Source organism: Trachemys scripta, chromosome 2 (genome assembly GCF_013100865.1).
Source record: "Trachemys scripta elegans isolate TJP31775 chromosome 2, CAS_Tse_1.0, whole genome shotgun sequence".
Lineage (NCBI taxonomy): Eukaryota > Metazoa > Chordata > Testudines > Emydidae > Trachemys > Trachemys scripta.
Window position 1 is genome coordinate 141,535,881 of NC_048299.1, and position 15,592 is coordinate 141,551,472.

Consider the following 15,592-nt stretch of genomic DNA (forward strand, 5'->3'; position numbering starts at 1 on the left):
ATCTCCCTGGGGCTGAGGCCAAGGGGCAGCGTGGCCGGGGGTTACCTGTCAGACTAGTCCGGGTGGGGAGCTGGGTTCTAGTCCTGCCTCGGCCAGGCCTTTGCCCCAGCTCTGTGCCTCAGTGTCCCCGCTGAGGAGGGGGCTGGTGGCTGCCGACTCTGACGCTAGAAGGGCCCAGGGATGTTCGTGAGGCTCTCCGGGAAGGGTTGTCCGGTCGGGACACCCCATGGCAGAGCCCTGTGGGACCCGCACCAGCTCCTGCGCGCTGGGGCCGGTTGGCCCAGGCCGGCGCTGCCCGTGTCCTGCTGCTGGCCGCTCAGGGGGAGCCCGGGGCGGAGCCGGGCGGGTCGCTGGGGCCGGAGCAGGGGGTGGGGGCGGACCCGACCCTGGGCCGCTGGGATAAAAGCAGCGGGGTGGGGCGGGCCGGCCGCGGGCGCGGGCGCCGGAGCGGGCGGATCATGGAGCTCATCAGCGTCCAGCAGCTGGTGAGTGGGGGGTGCCCCGGCTTGCGGCGGGGCCAAGGGGCGGCGGAGCGCAGCGCCCGGGGCACCCTCCTGTGCGGAGTCCGCGGGGGACGCTGCGGAGCCCTTGGGTCCCGCGGGCTCTCTCTGGCGGCCCTGTCCAGCGCGGCTGCCGCGCTCCACCCCAGAGGTGGCTGCATGGGCAGAAGCCCTGGCCGCGGGGAGGGCGCAGCGGGCCGAGGCTGGGTACAGGGCGGTCCCCGCTGGACTCTCCTTAGGTCGGGGGAGGGGGCCTCTGGATTGACCCCGTGTCCGATGGGGGGGCTGGTTATGGGGCAAATGTCTGCTCCCAGCAGCCCAGCCCAGCCCCCCGGAGAGCGCCACGGCCTGGTCTCCAGGGCGCTGGGCTGTCGCTTCGCTGGGCCCCGATCCCGGCCGGGGCCCCCCCCCCGGGCTGTCGCACCTCATTGCGGTGAGGTGGCAGGTGGGTTCCCCTCCCCCCTGTTGGGGCTGAGTTTGTGGAGATGTAGCTGAGGGGGGATGCAGGGAACTGTGCCAGGGAGCTGTCCCCTGTCCGGGTCACCCCCTGCACTTGTGCTCTCTTCAGGTATCCCTACAGGGCGGGTCTGGTGGGATCCCCTTTGCACCTTCCCACTCGTGTGGGGCTGGGGCATGGCTAACGTGCCAGGGCTGGTGTTCGGTGCCGCAGGGTCTGTTTGGGCGGCCCCTGGGCTGGTCCCTCTGAGCTGTGCCAGGGCCGCTGTGGGACTGAGTTGTTGCTTTGTAGGTGTTTGCCCTGGTCTCCCCAGGGTGGGCTGGGTGCCCCCTGCTGCCCCTGGCACTCTGCAGCCCCTGGCCCTGCAGGCTTGTTGGCACTTGTTTGCCCTTGGGCAGCATCCGCCACACGTGATGTTTATTTCATGCTGGGCCCACCAGCTCCTGGGGGGGGGTATAAATAGGGGCTGACGCTGGCCAGGGCTGGGACAGGTGCACGGCTCTCCAGGGCAGCAAGGCACGGCCGGAATGCCAGCCGCAGCCAGCGGGACGCCTGGGCAGCAGTGACGGGAGATGGCAGAGCAGGAACTAGACACCCCCCTTCCCCTGGGCGTATGGGGCCCAGCCAGTGCCACCTGGGCTGGGGAGGCCGAGCCAGCCAGGGAGAGAGTGATCCAGGGAGAGCCGTGCACAGCACAGGGCCAGGCCTGCCAAGGGCCCAACCTGGAAATGTCCTGTTCCCACTCCCACTTGGCAGAGCTAGGAGTGACAGGGTTCATGGGGAGCTGGGCAGAGCACTTCCAGCCTCCTTCCCAGCGCCCAGCTCTGCCACTGACCCGCCATGACCCCGGGCAGGTCCCTCCCCTGCTCCGTGTCTGTTTCCCAGCTGTAGAGATGGCCTGGCCTCGCAACACCCCCAGAGTTTTAATTCATGTTCCGTGCCCCCTGAGCCAGCCAGTCTCCATCCTGGGGCCAGATGGGAGTCAGCACCCCCCAGAGGGGAAAGGCCCCGCATCCCATTCCCCACCCCCCTGAGTCAGCCAGTTCAAGCCCTGGGGCTGGAGCCGGTGCCCCCCCAGAGGGGAAAGGCCCCATGTCCCATTCCCCACCCACCCTAGGGCCGAATGAGAGATACTACCCCCGGACGGGAAAGCCCCTGTCTCCCATTCCCTGTCCCCTGAGCCAGCCAGTCCCCACCCTGGGTTTAGATGGGAGCCAGTGCCCCCTAGGCGGTAAAAGTCCCAGGTCCCATTCCCTGCCCCCAGGAGCCAGCCAGCCCCTGCCCTGGGGGTGGATCGGAGCTGGTGCCCCCCAGAGGGGAAAGCCCCCATGTCCCATGGGGATGCTCCATCTCCTACATTTCATGCCCTGGCTGCACCCTCTACCTTTCCTGCCCCTCCTTCTCCCCAGGTAAGTGGCGACAGGTATGAGGGGAAGGTGCGGGCCTTCGAGGTGCTGGCGAGGGGAGCAGCGGAGGAGCCCGAGGGCTGGCGGCATGGCGTGGCCAGGGTCCGGGATGCCGTCAGCGAGGAGAAGCAGAAGTTGAAGGAAGAGAGGAGGAAGAAGGTGAGCGGCTGGCCCCTGGCAGGGTGGGGTGGGCGCATCTCCTGCTCCAGGGGGCAGGATCCTATAGGATCCATAGTGTCTTTCCCCAGTCCTGGTGTTGGTCCTCTTGGCAGAGCCTTTCTAGCTCTTTTAACTCTGTGCTTGCTTGTCCTGCTCTGTGAAGGGCAGAATGGCATTTGGTGCCCCTCACTCCCGACCTGCAGCCCCTATTACCCCGGCCCTGGCCTCCCTCACCCCCATCTCTGCTGGAGCCCCTCACTTCCAAACCGCAGCCCCTGCAGTCCCAGCCCTGGGCTCCTGTTCAGCGGAGAGCACTGTAGTATTCAGCAGTACTCTCCCTAGGCTGGTGGAACCAGGTGTCGGGGATTCTGGCTCTCCCCTGTCCCCCCCTCGTCCTAGAATCTGACCCCCTTGAACTGGCTCTGTGCCAGGAGCTCAGATGGGCCTAGATGACTCTGGGGGGACCCTGAGTGCCCCGGTTCCTGTCCCGTGCTCAGGACAAACCCAGCTGGGTGAGGCATGGCCCCAGCTCCTGTCCGCTCTCCTGGGCGGCTGGTGCCGGCTCCAGGCACTGCTGGCTCTGCCCTGACCTGCTCTCTGCCCTCCCCCCGGCCAGCTTGAGACGTTCGATAGCACCCGTGTGCGGCTGGAGAGTCTCCAAGACCTGGAGGTGATCGTGAGGCTGCGGAAGCACAAGAGGAGCCGGAAGAGGGTCCGCCCCAAGGAGCCCGAGCCGGCTGTGCCGGTGAGCAATGCCCCTGCTGCCCAGCCCAGGATGGGAGCCTGGCCACAGGGGGCTCAGGTCACTTGGTCCCAGCCAGCTGGACTAGTCCGGAGCCAGGAACCCCCTGCTCTGGCCCCCTCAGTGGTGGCTGGGCCACAGCTCCCAGGGGATTCACAGCCCGCCCTCCTGTGGCACACCGAGCGGGCAGGCCCAGCAGTGCCAGCTCACATGCAGGCTGGGGCTGCCCTTGGGGGGAACGGGGAAGATGCTGGCAAGATGCTCTGAGCCAGTTGGGCAGTGTCCCTGGGGGGGGGCACTGCCCGGGCACTCACCCCTCCCTGTCCGCCCTAGGCCGAGCCTGTGGACGCTGCCCGGTTCCTGCAGGCGGTGCAGGAGAACCAGGTTCCCATGATTGACAAGTACCTGGCAGACGGTGGGGACCCCGATGCTCACGACCAGGTGTGTGTTTGCGGGGGTCTGGGGCTTTAACCCAGGAGGTGCATTCGGCAAAGTTGGTTATCATCACAAGCCCAGCCTGCCGGTGAGCCGCTCCGGGTGCCATGGGACATCCCCTGCTCAGGCTGATGCTCTGTGGCCGGGGGGACCCAGCTGTAGCCTTTGACCGGGCGCCCCCAGCAGAATGCGCCTTGGGCAGGGTGTGTACAGCCTGCCACGGGGTGGGGGTGGGGACCAGGGATCTAGCACCTGGAGCGTGTGTGTGTGTGTGGGGAGGTGGGGTGTCACGGACTCACAGATCATGCCCACTCTTGGCCCCATGCGGTCCGTGGGGGGTGCCCCTTTCGGTGAGACAGCCCTTCTCGGGGTCCACTCTCTCTTGGGGTCAGGCCCCTCCACCTCCTGGAGCTGCACCTCTCGGAGCCTTAGCATGTCTGTTTCTCGCCGTGGGCCCCCTCAGGGAGTCCACTCGCTTTGGACCCCAGGGGCCTCCACCCCCCACCCCAAAGGGGTTGATGCCACCCTGTTCTCTAGACCGGAGTGACTCTCAGCCATCGTAAAACGGGAGGGTTTATTGAGCGTCTGAACACAGCACAGGAAACCCTCTGACCCTCAGGCCTGGCCTCCTTCAGCACAGCACATCCCAGTCTCCCCTGCATCCAGCTGGGCTCTGCCTGCTCCCCCTCTCCAGCCCCGAGTCCCCCTGCTCCCAGCTGGGCATCTGAGATCACCGGCCCCAGGCCCCGCCTCTGTCCATTGTCTTCTCTCCAGGTAAACAGGGTCCTCTGGGCCTCCTCTGCTCTCCGCCCCCCTGGCTGGTTAGGTCATGGGGTCCTCTCGTCGCAGCCTATTGTCCTCCCACTGGCCAGAACTGGCTGCGACTCCTGAGCTGGGTCTCTGGTGAGGGTCGTCAGGTCACCAGTCGCCAGGGTGTCCCTCCTCCAGGCCATTGGCTGGGGTCCCAAGTTCCCTCTCCGGTCCTCTGTAACAACAAACTCCCACTCCCCTCACCTCGTTAAACCAGTAACGCCCAGGGGCACTGAGTCCCACTCCCTCTGCATGCAAACCATTGGAAAAACACGAAAAGATAAGAAAATCTCCCACTTTGTCACGGGGGATCTAGAGCCTCTGGGGGAGGGTCACGGAGCTTAAGGGCAGATGGGACCAGCTCACCCAGTCTGACCCTCTGTATATCCCAGGCCACCAGCACCCACACACCCAACAACCAAAGCCCCAGCCCTCAGGAGCCCAGGCTGGCATGTGCCCCAGGACTGAGGTGCCCAGTGCCCCGCAGTGGCAGGGATGATGAAGAGACGCACCCAGACAACCTGGCAAGGGACCCACCCCCCACACTGCAGAGGAAGTTGACAAGCCCCCAAGGTCTCTGCATCTGACCTGGGGGAAACAGGCCCCCAGCGAGACCTGGGGTGTGAGCCAGACCCGGCCAGCCACGCGCCTGAGACAGTGAGAGCTCGGTGCCACCAGAGCCCAGCCCTCCCCACTGGCCATCTCCAGCTGGGGCTGTCCCCGTTTAACCTCCCAGAATACACTGGGGGGGGGGGGGAGGGATCTCTTCCTGACCCTGGCAGTGGCCAGCTGAAACCCTGAAGCACGAGCTTTAGGAACATGGGACTTCAACCAGCCCAGCCCCCGATGGGCTCAAACACCCCAGCGAACGGACGCCCCCTCTCGACTGTTTGTCCTGCGCTCGCTTCAAACTAGTGGTGGCGTTTGGCCAGCAATGCTCACGGGGGGCTGTTCCAGAGCCCGAGCCCTCCGGCGTCTCGAACCTGCTGGCGTGTGCATGGGGGCACAGGCCCCCAGTGAGACCTGGGGTGTGAGCCAGACCCGGCCAGCCACGCCCCTGAGACAGCGAGAGCTTGGTGTTACCAGAGCCCCGCCCTCTCCACTGGCCACTGGCAGGGGGGGGGTGGATATAGCGCCCGGGGGGTGGGGGGGGGACTAGCAGAGCGGGGCGGGGGCAGCGGGGATCTAGTGCTGAGGGGGGGGTTGTCTGTTATCGGGTAACCTGGGTCTCTGCTGCAGTTCAGGTGCACGGCGCTGCACTGGGCCTGCCTCCGGGGCCATGCAGAGATCGTGGACAAGCTGCTGGCGGCTGGAGCCAAGCTGGAGCCCAGGGACATGGTGAGCAAGCGAGCGTCTGGTGCCCACTGACCTGTCCCCCTCCCCCTGCCGGTTCCCATGGCCAGGGTGCACGGTGCAGTCAGAGCCCCCTGGGTCCTGCTCTGAGAGTCATTCCCAAGGGCTGGCAAACCTAGAGACCCTCCCAGGCGCGGTGACCTGGGGCCCAGAGTCTGTCCCCCCAAGCAGCCCCGTGCTGTGGTCCCCGGGAGCTCAGCGCCTGACTCTGCCTTCGCTCTGCCCAGCTGGAGGCCACGCCTATGCTCTGGGCCTGCCGCGGGGGGCACCTGGACATTCTCCAACGCCTGCTGGACAGAGGAGCCAAGATCTCCACGCGGGACAAGGTGAGTAGCTGGGGCTGGCAGCCAAGTGGGGGCAGCACCGGGGCCTCTGCCATGGCCGGGAGAGCTCCTGCTCCCTGGGCTGCGTGGCTGAGGGGTCCCTCTGGGTACTGTGCTGTGGGGTGGGTTTCCCTGGGGCTCTGCCCCTCACCAACCGATGGGGCAGGCTCCTTCCCTGCTCTCTGGGTCCCGTTTTGATGCCAGCCTTGGATCTCACCCTGCGCCCAGCCACCTTCCCTACATCACTCCATCCACACACCTCTATTTCCCGTCACTTCCTGTCCTAAACTGGGTGTGCTGTAGAGGTGAGATGGATCAGTGGGGAGAGGGGCTCCCGCCCCGCCCCAGGCCTGGGCTCTGTTGCTCGGGCCCCTCCCTCCTGGCGCTGGTTGGGGCCTGGTCCGAGCTCCCTGCCCAAACATGCTGTGGGCAGCTGGGGACCCTGGGGAGGGTGTGGTGCTGGCAGCTGGGTATTGGGGGCTGTGGGGGAGGGGTGAACGCCCCATGGTGGGAGGCCATCTCCTGGCGGGGCGGTTTCCAGGGGTGCTGCCATGGTAACAGGCCTTTGTTCCCTGGCAGCTGAGGAGCACGGCGCTGCACGTGGCTGTCCGGACAGGGCACTGTGACTGCGCCGAGCACCTGATCGCCTGTGGGGCCGAGATTGATGCACAGGACAAGGTAGCACCCGGGGCCTGAGCCCCTCGCTCCACGGGGGCGCTGTCCGGAGCCATGAGGGGGGGGGCCCTGGCTGATGCTGCAGGGTCCAGGGGCAGGCTTGTACCCTGGGCTGGCCGGCTGGGTGCTGCGCGGGTCCCCAGAGCCAGCCACATTGCAGCAGGGCTGTGCATGGGCAGGGGAGGGGGCAGTGCCAGGCATGGGCCCTTGTCCGATGAGCTGCCCGTGCCTTTGGCTGGCAGGAGGGGGACACACCCATTCACGACGCCATCCGGCTGGGCCGCTTCACCACATTGCAGCAGGGCTGTGCATGGGCAGGGGAGGGAGCAGTGCCAGGCATGGGCCCTTGTCCGATGAGCTGCCCGTGCCTTTGGCTGGCAGGAGGGGGACACGCCCATTCACGACGCCATCCGGCTGGGCCGCTTCAAGGCTGTGAAGACCCTGCTGATGTATGGTGCCAACCTCAGCGTCCGGAACCAGGTGGGCACCATGTGGGGCTCCCCCAGGGGCAGCTCAGGAGGGCAGGGGCTGCTCCCCCTGTCCAGCCAGGGGGCTTGTAGCCAATGGTACAAGACATCCAACCCTAGGGGCTTTGACTCCTGGGTTCTGTCCCAGCTCTGGGAGGGGAGTGGGGGCTAGTTGGTCGCAGCAGTGGGGGCTGGGAGCCCGGACTTCTGGGTTCTATCCCAGCTCTGGGACCGTGGCTAGGAGCTCGTGGTCAGATATGGGACGAGTATTGTGAGCCCTGCTCAAGCTCCTCGGCCCGGTTGTTCCTGCTCCAACTGGAGTCTTGGCTGATTGCAGGAGCCCCAGGGGAGAGCTCCCCACATGCTGCCTCCAGGCCTGCCCCATGCTCTCTGCAAAGCCCTGCCCTGCCCAGCCGGCTCTGCCCCCTCCCTGGACTGCTTGAATAGAGTGCGCGCTGGCTTCGTGGCGGCCGTCCTGGCCTAGTGCCAGGGAAGGGGCTCGTGCCCAGCGGCAGCCTAATGGAGTCTGCTCCCCGCAGGAAGCCCTGCGACCCGTGGACCTGGTGAAGGACTGGCAGAGGGGCATCCGGCAAACCTTGCAGGCGTGTGCCGACCAGCAGCGCCCCCCTCGGCCGCACTGACGCAGCAGGACCAGTGTTCAATCCCCTCCCCCACTACTGACCACTGAGGGGGTCTGGGCCCTGCCATGAGCCACCTCAGTGCCCTCTGCAGGCCGTGCTCATCCCTACACGGCTCCCATGTCTGGCCAGGGGATAGGGCCACCCGTCTCTGGAGGGCTCGGGGCGGGGGAGGGTGGTGAGGTTTGAGCCGGACGCTCCCCTATTCCTGGTTGTATGGGGATGTGTCCCTTTCCCTGGAGCTGCCCCATGGCCAGGTGAGGCCCTTGCCATCCCTTGGGGAAACTGAGGCATGGAGGGGCTAAGACTTGCCCATGGCCACACAGCCAGTTAGTGGGAGAGCTGGAGATGAACCCAGGAGTCCTGCTGTTTTGCCCAGCCCCACTCCAACCACTAGGAGGCACCATCTCCCCATGGCCCGCACCACAAGGAGAGGAACTGCCCTGGGGGTCTGAGCGGACCCCCTCCCCCTTCTGGGCCCTGGCCTGGCCCCCTCCTGCTTCTGGGCAGGCAAGCCCTGCGGCCTTCCCGAGGCCATGCTGGAAGGAACACTGCTGCCCCCCAGGGGTAGGCACCTGTTGCACCCCAGGGTTAGCTGGGAGGGGCTGACTGCAGGGAGAGGCTGAGCCAGCCCTGGGGGTAGAAAATGGGGCAGTGAGACGGGTCAGCAGGGCCCAGGCCAGCGCAAGTTCCTGGCTGCTGGAGGCAGGCGGCTTTCCTGGCCTGGCCTCGGCCGTCTCACGGTCACTCTGTGCCCTGGGCTGCCCCCTAAGGGTGTGCAGGCCTGGCCCCCAACCCCCTGGCTGGCAGGGCCTGGTGCCTGAGGGACTCCTGCTGCTGCTCCCCCCCAGCCCCTCACCTCTGCCCATAGCCAAGGGGGCAGCTGCACCCAGCCTCCTGTAGCTGTGAGCGCAGCCCCTGCCTTACCCTTGGCCTCCAGCAGCCTGGCTGTGCCAGCTCCCAGCCATATGTGTCCCCTGGGCTCAGGCTCCAGGCAGTGGGTAACAGCAGCAGGGTAGGAGATGGCTAACAGCTGGGGGGAGAGGTGCCCTCTCACAGCCTGGCACAGGACAGGCACAGCCCCCTCTGTTCCCCCAGTCCCCGGGAGCGCCGCTGGCCCGGGAGGAGGTGAGCTGGTTGAGCCACCTGTGGGGATAGGGAGACTAGAGCCCAAGGAACAGGGGACCCTCCAGCCAGTTAGCCTGGAGCCAGCCAGCACCCACCGGCAACACACCGAGTCTGCCCTGACCCCAGCCTGGTTCTGGCTCTTCCCTAAGTCCTAGGGGGAAGTGCCCAGGCTGAGAGGGACATGGTCCTGCTTCTCTGCTGCTGGCCTTGGGTGAGTCCTGTCCCCTGCCTCAGTTTCCCTATGTGTAAAATGGGGCTAACAGTGAATGGAGCCAGCTTCTGAGTTCATGCCCAGCCCATTAGGCAGCTCTCGGAGCCGCAGGCTGCCACCTCAGCACTGCAGGTCAGGCTGAGACCACGTGGGTTGCAATGGACATATTTAATGTGCCCAGGAAGCTGCTGCGGCTGGAGTATGGCCCCTGGGCCCCCTCTTACACACGCTGGCACGGGCAGCACTTCTCCCCTGCCAGAACTGCTACCTGGGTGCTAATGGAGCTGGATGGACCCACGCTCTGGGGTAGCCGGCCTAGGAGAGTGCCTGCAACGCTGGCATAGCGCAGACTTGGTACAGGGCTGCCCTCCCCCCCCCCGGCCTGGCACCAGTGCCCTTTGAATGCTGGCCTTAGCAGGGCCCCCGGCAGGTAGAGGCTCTAGCTCCCTGCTGGGAGGGTAAGGAACCCTGTGCCCAGGGCTGGGGGGTGAGGTTAGAGGAGACACTCCCTGCACCCCTGCCCTGGCTCCTGCCTGGGACTACAGCTCCCAGTGCCAGTCACTGCCTGAAGGGGCCCCACCTGTGCCCCAATACTGCTGGGATGGGCACAGGCCAGAGCAGGCACAAGTGCACAAGGCGGCAGCAGGTACAGCCAGGAATCTGCCCTAGCCGCAGCCCCCAGCTCGCTGCACAGTGGGCTCCAGGCCTGCGGGTACCCGGCCCCTAGGCAAGTGAATAAAGCTCCCTTCCAAGCAGCGGCAGTGCCATGTTCTGTATCCACCCTTGCTACGCAGGCGCCGTGCCAGGGCAACAGAGGGATGTGAGCGCTGGCCTCCTGGCTGCACTATGTGGGGCAGACGGGGGGCTGGATCACAGCTTGGTTGGATCACGCCAGGTCTTTTAGGAAGAAGGCAGCTTAGAAGGGGGAGGGGCACCTGGCTCACAGCCCCTCCCTTCTCCACACACCACACCTGTCTCCCCCATCACTGCAGGGTAGCACTGCATGAACTGTGTCAGCAAGCGGCCCCCGCCCTCTCCAGCAGCATCTCCCCGCTCAGCCCAGCCCGGGCACCTCCTTTTACTGCAGGCAACTGTGCAGGTTTCAGAGGGAGGGGCCAGCGCTGGGGAGGGAAAGTGACTAGCCTGGGCCCTGGAATGGGTGTTTCCTGTCCTGTGCCAGAGGGGGATGGGTCTGCTCATGGGGGTTAACCCAGGGCAGCGTCAGGGGTGGGTGCCCCTCGCAGGAAGCCCCGTCTCAGGGTGCAGGAGCCTTCACAGAAAACCTTTTCCTCTAGCCAAGACGTGACAGGTGTGCAGGCCTGGCCCCCGACCCCCTGGCTGGCAGGGCCTGGTCCCTCCCTGTACTGGTGCCTGAGGGGCTCCGGGGGAGGTGGGGGGAAACAGGGACTGCTCACCCAAGAAGTGCCTGCAGCCAAACCCCCCCCCCATTTCCACCCCACTTAACAGCAGCACCTACCTCGTGCAGTAAGATCCAGCCCAGGTCCCTCCCCACACCGCGCAGAGGCCATGGGAAAGGGACAGACAGGCATGGATACAACAGGGCAGATTACAACTCCTTTACCTGCACGCCCCCGGCTTTTCGCCAGGCTCTGCTGTTCTGGGGCCAGGCGCTGCTTTCCCACCCAGCGCCTGGCGCCTTGAAAACACGGGGAGTAGAGAAGAGCAAACAAGGCAGGTGTTCAGCCCAGTGGTCCTGTGTCCATGTCAGACTTTTAGCCCTCTAGCAGCCGTGAGCTTTCCGGGGCCTGTGGCCACGCAACATGTCCAAGGGGTGGGGAATCTCCGTCCATTAGACTGCTCAACGCAGTCTGCAATCGCGGCACCGCGTGCCTGGGGCTCCTGTGATCTCTCATCCTCGGGGGGAGGGGAGGACAGGGCTGCAAGGACTGTGCACCTCAGCAATCAACCCCACTGACTGACGGCCAGCCCCACCCGGCCCACTTGTGAAGACTGGCTCAGGTTGCAGAGCCTGGGGCAAGGGCAGCACCCCCAGTGCCTCGGGAAGAGACAGCCAGGGGTGCAGGGGCAGAGCCTAGCCTCCCATGTGGGCTCTCTGCTGGCAGCCGCTGGAAGGGCCCTGGCTTAGGAGGGCAGGGATGGGGTGACACCCAGCGCCTCACGGGAAGGGAAGCCTAGACAGGTAACTGGCCATACAGCTCTGCCCTGGGGCAGGCCGAGGCATCCCAGCATGGCTCCTGGAGCAGAGCTGGCTTGGCGGGCTCAGAGGAATGGCCCAGGCTGACACTGGCAGAGGAGGGACAGCCCAGGGCAGCCTGGCAGAGAACACGCCACAGAGAGGAAAGCCTAGTCCAGGCACACACAGAGGGCACCCTATGGAGGAACCAGCCCCCACCCAGCTCGCCAGGTGCCCCCAGCAGCCAGCGGGTCTGGTTCGATCTGAGCGCTGCGCCCTGGAGGTTTGTCGGCACAGGTGCTGCTGCTGCCCGGGGCTCCGGCCACCGAGGGGGGATCGGGTCATTCTCCCAGGGACTGGAATCCAGCTCTGGCTGCCCTGGCAGTTGGTCCTGATGCAGCAAGATCCTCTGGAGCAGAGTCCAAGTGGCTGGCATCCTTTGGGGCAGCCCCTTCAGGCAGCACGGTGTGTGTGTGTGCGTGCGCACGCGGAGGGCGTCTGGGGCATCCCACCCCATGAGATTTCTGCTGCTGTCAGGCAAGTCCCCAGGGCCCGACTCCCAGCCAAGAGGCGGCTAGAACAGCCCTGAGGATGGCGCCAGCTCTCACGCTGCCGTCAGCAGGTCTTGCGGGGGGAGGGATTAGATGCCCGTGTGCTCCTCTTCCCCAAGGGGCTGGCTGCTTTTTCCTGGTACCAGAGCAAAGAGAAGGGCCATTACACACCCATTCAGCCCCAGGAGGTGGGTGGGGGGCTTCCAAGGATGGTGCCCCAGGGCACAACCCTGCCATGGCCCAGCCAGTGTTTTCCATCTCTAGGACCCACAGATCCCAAAGGCACTTGCACAGATGGAGAAACTGAGGCAGGGGGAAGGGCAGGGACTTGCCTAAGGTCACCTCCAGGCCAGTGGCAGAGCTGGGGCTAGATCCAAGTCTCAGCCCAGCAGGCCATGCTGCCTGCTGCAAGGCTGGGCCCAGCAGCTCCCGCCAGCAGTCAGTGGAACCAGGGAGATGCTCCAGCCCAACCCCCTACCCCCATCACACCGGCAACTCTGGCCACCCAGGGCCGGAGCTTGGGCTCTGCTGCAGAGCCATGACCTGGGCTAATTACCCTCGGGACACTGACCCATCACCCAGTGAGGGGGTCCCGTTCACCAGTCCGAGCAGGAAACAAGCCCTGAGCTGGGGGCCGTGGCTCACTGGCTGAGCCAAAGGGAAGGACCCTCCCACTGCCTGGGGGAACTGCTCAGCACCCAGGCTGCAGGGGGCGCCACTGGGACGGTGCATGAGCATCCGGCAGTGACCGAGGCTAGTCTGGCTCCTTACCAGGGAGGCCAAGCCCGCTCTGGTCTCCCTCGGACCTGTTCCACATGGTTGCCTGTGGCCATTCTTCCCAACCACCCGCTGGGGTGGTACCAGCAGACTCCCATGGCCCCTCTCCTGAGAGAAGGCAGCACCAAGCTCTGCCCTACCCCCATCCTGCCGCACACGGGGACCAAGAGCTCCAGAAATGAGACGGTGACTGTCAGGCAGGCCTGGAGCTGCAGCCAGTGACTTGTGACGGCAGCACCGGATTTCAGAGCCTCCCTAAAGGCCTTGGGGAAGAGACATGGCTACAGGGGGTGGAGGGCACCCAGAAGGACTAGGATAGAGACAGCCAGGCCCCTGTACCGGACACAGCTCCCAGAGCAGATCAACCCCCCCCCCCTGCGCACCACGGGCAGAGCAGGGAGTGCAGACCCTGAGAATCCTGCTGTACCAAGCGGACGAAGGCTCAGATATTTACCTCCTGCCCATCAGTAACCCCATGGATCCCGCAGAACCCGCTATCAACTGCAGAGCTCAGCTGTGCCCAAGAGAGAGTGCGTGGCTGGACAGAGCGCGCGAGAGAGACACTCAGCTGCTGAAAACGAGGGAAGAGCGTGAAAGACACATGACAAGCAGGCGGGGTGATCGGCCTGGCTGGGGGGTGCCCGCCAGCGCATGCTCCCAGCAGCTGTCAAGCAACCCTCAGCTGCTTACTGTGGAGAACAGCAGAGATGGGGAATGCCTACTGAGGGGGCTGGGAGAGGCCGGGGTCCCCAGGTCACTGCAGGGGTGCTGGACAGGGAGAGGCGAGATGAGGCTGGGCAACATTGGGCCATTCCAGGGGACACTGGAGATGGGCGCTGACTCCAGACTTTCCATCTCCCTCAGCGTGCTGCCTTCCAGCTGGGTCAGAGAATGAGCCCAGCCAGCCTGGACTAGGCCTGGGTCCAGCCAGTGCTCTGGTGGGGGCTGGTACCAGCTGCAAGAATCCCCCTGCGAGCAATTCTGGAGTCACCTGCCCTGGGGAAGTTCCTTCCTGACCCCTTCCGTCACGCCCTGCAGCATGAGGGATTATAGCTAGGGGAGGGGCCCAGCTTACAGGCCTCCTCGTCTTCTAACACGAAGACACGCAGCCGCTCAGTGTGTGAGAGGAAAGCCGTCCGAGACGCCAGGCGCAGCCACTGGGCAGCAGCGAAGGGGTTAAAGACAGACGTGCGCATGCGGCAGCAGGGGACAGCAAGCAGGGAGAGCATGGAGGGGTGGGTGCAGGGAGCCCCCAGCCCTGGGGAGCCAGCCAGCTGGGCTCAGATCCCAGCGAGTCCTCACGCAGCAACCAGGATGGGCTCTGGGAGCACTGGAGCTGGCCTCAGCCTGCCCAGCCCATCCGCGCTGGGCACATGGAGGCCTGGTGTGTGCCCACTCGAGCAGCCCCCAGGGTGCTGTGCTTTGGGCCGCTCCAGCGAACGCCAGCTAAGTGGACCCCCAGTGGGGCATGGCAGCCTCGGGAAGTGTGTTCACACAGCGCCCCCTGTGCCCCCAGCACCTGGCATGGCGTTCCTGTCGTCCAGGAGCTTCGTCTGGCTGTTGGGGACGATCTTCAGCTCCAGGCTGTCAGGTGACTGGGGGGACGGCTGTATCCTGGAGGCCATGAGGGCGTTGAGGTACTGCAGCCGGGTCACCTGGAGAGAGGCGAGCCAGAGCCCTGAGTGCTCCCTTTTCCTGGCAGGGGCCCAGGTTCCAGCCCCAAGGATGGTGCCCACCCAAGGCCAGGCTGGACGGGCGCAGCGGCTGCGTGGGAAAGCGAGTGAGACCAAGAGGGGCGCATGATCCCTGAGAAAAGGGGACCAGAGCAGGGATGGGGCAAAGCACCCCGAGGTGTCCCCAGAGGTGGGGTCTGCCAGCCAGGGAGGTGGCAGCAGAGCGCAATCACAAGGGGGCAGAGGCTGCCCCAAACTGCAGTGCCACCAGGGACACCCCAGGGCCTGGCTCTCCTTCAGGCACAGAGGACATGGCCAGAGGCCCAGGGAACTGCTGAGCACCAGCAGAGTCGTTTCACGCTCTGAATCTGAACCCAGCTGGTCCCAGGAGAGAGTCAGCGCTGGAACCCTAGGAGGAGGTAGCAGTCCCTCTCCGCTGCCCGGCTGGCTGCTCCTTCCCGAGGGCAGGGTGGGGCTGCCCCTCTATTCACCCTGCGCAGCCCCTTGCCCCTCCGAGCCCAGCAGTGAGAGCACAGTGGGACGTGTCTGTAGGGCCCATAAAAACACGGGGTTGGGCCTGGCTGCTCCCAGCCCAGCTGAAGCTGTGGAGTTGTTGTACCTTGATGAACTGCAGGTCGGTGAGCGCCCGGACGGTGTAGTCGGGGCAGTACATGGAATAGGAGGTGCCCTCGTTGCAGTCCAGTGGTTGCTCACGCCGGTTCGGCCGCAGGGTGGACACTGGCGATTGGTGAACTGTTGGGAGGCAGAAATCAGGGGCCAGCTGAGAGCCCAACACCCCAACTGCTAACTGGGAAAGACCCTGGTCTCCAGGTCTCCCTGCCCATGGCCTATGGGCGTACAGCCAGGCTCATCCCCCCTCCTGCTCCCAGCCAGCCAGCGAGGGCCAGCCTGGGACCCCCCAGCCAGGCCAGGAGCCGTGTAGAACTCGGGGCCTGGACTCCCCACAGCAACAGGCTCCCAGGGGCGGTTCACACCCATGGCCCGGCCCTGCTGCCTGTGGCAGGACGCGGATGCTCACCTGAGGAAGGCGCCATCAGCGCCGAGACACCGTAGTATGTGAACGCTCCATTCTCGAATTTCAGCCCCTCCTTCCCGATCTCCACTTCCACCC

General features: G+C 65.5%; 2 protein-coding genes across 4 annotated transcripts in view; one reads left to right on the forward strand and one right to left on the reverse strand.

Annotated features, from left to right (window-relative positions):
• Positions 1 to 384: 384 nt before the first annotated feature.
• ANKRD23 (ankyrin repeat domain 23) lies at positions 385 to 9,662 on the forward strand. 3 transcript variants are annotated; one of them, XM_034761642.1, is made up of 9 exons: positions 385 to 485; positions 2,367 to 2,522; positions 3,139 to 3,267; positions 3,598 to 3,705; positions 5,749 to 5,847; positions 6,090 to 6,188; positions 6,765 to 6,863; positions 7,242 to 7,340; positions 7,867 to 9,662. In XM_034761642.1, the coding sequence occupies exons 1-9, from the start codon at positions 459 to 461 to the stop codon at positions 7,966 to 7,968; spliced, it is 918 nt and encodes a 305-aa protein (XP_034617533.1). In that variant the 5' UTR covers positions 385 to 458; the 3' UTR covers positions 7,969 to 9,662. The 3 variants fall into 3 exon arrangements, with proteins under 3 accessions (XP_034617533.1, XP_034617534.1, XP_034617532.1); XM_034761641.1 differs by lacking the exon at positions 385 to 485 and having other exon boundaries at positions 544 to 2,522; XM_034761643.1 differs by lacking the exons at positions 385 to 485; positions 7,242 to 7,340 and having other exon boundaries at positions 542 to 2,522.
• A 1,205-nt stretch (positions 9,663 to 10,867) lies between these two features.
• Positions 10,868 to 15,592, reverse strand: part of LOC117872842 (metal transporter CNNM3-like) — a gene marked incomplete in the record, with an annotated part of 20,220 nt that continues 15,495 nt past the window's right edge. The window contains 4 exon segments of the mRNA XM_034761644.1: positions 10,868 to 12,146; positions 14,307 to 14,442; positions 15,080 to 15,213; positions 15,500 to 15,592. Coding sequence (XP_034617535.1) covers positions 12,100 to 12,146; positions 14,307 to 14,442; positions 15,080 to 15,213; positions 15,500 to 15,592 — 410 coding nt within the window.

Bases quoted from the DNA above. Each gene is read 5' to 3' on its own strand.
- ANKRD23 (XM_034761641.1), top strand. From the start codon at position 2,286: ATGTCCCATGGGGATGCTCCATCTCCTACATTTCATGCCCTGGCTGCA. The intron at 2,523-3,138 runs GTGAGCGGCTGG...CCCCCCGGCCAG, and splicing joins AGGAAGAGAGGAGGAAGAAG to CTTGAGACGTTCGATAGCAC. The intron at 6,189-6,764 runs GTGAGTAGCTGG...GTTCCCTGGCAG, and splicing joins AGATCTCCACGCGGGACAAG to CTGAGGAGCACGGCGCTGCA.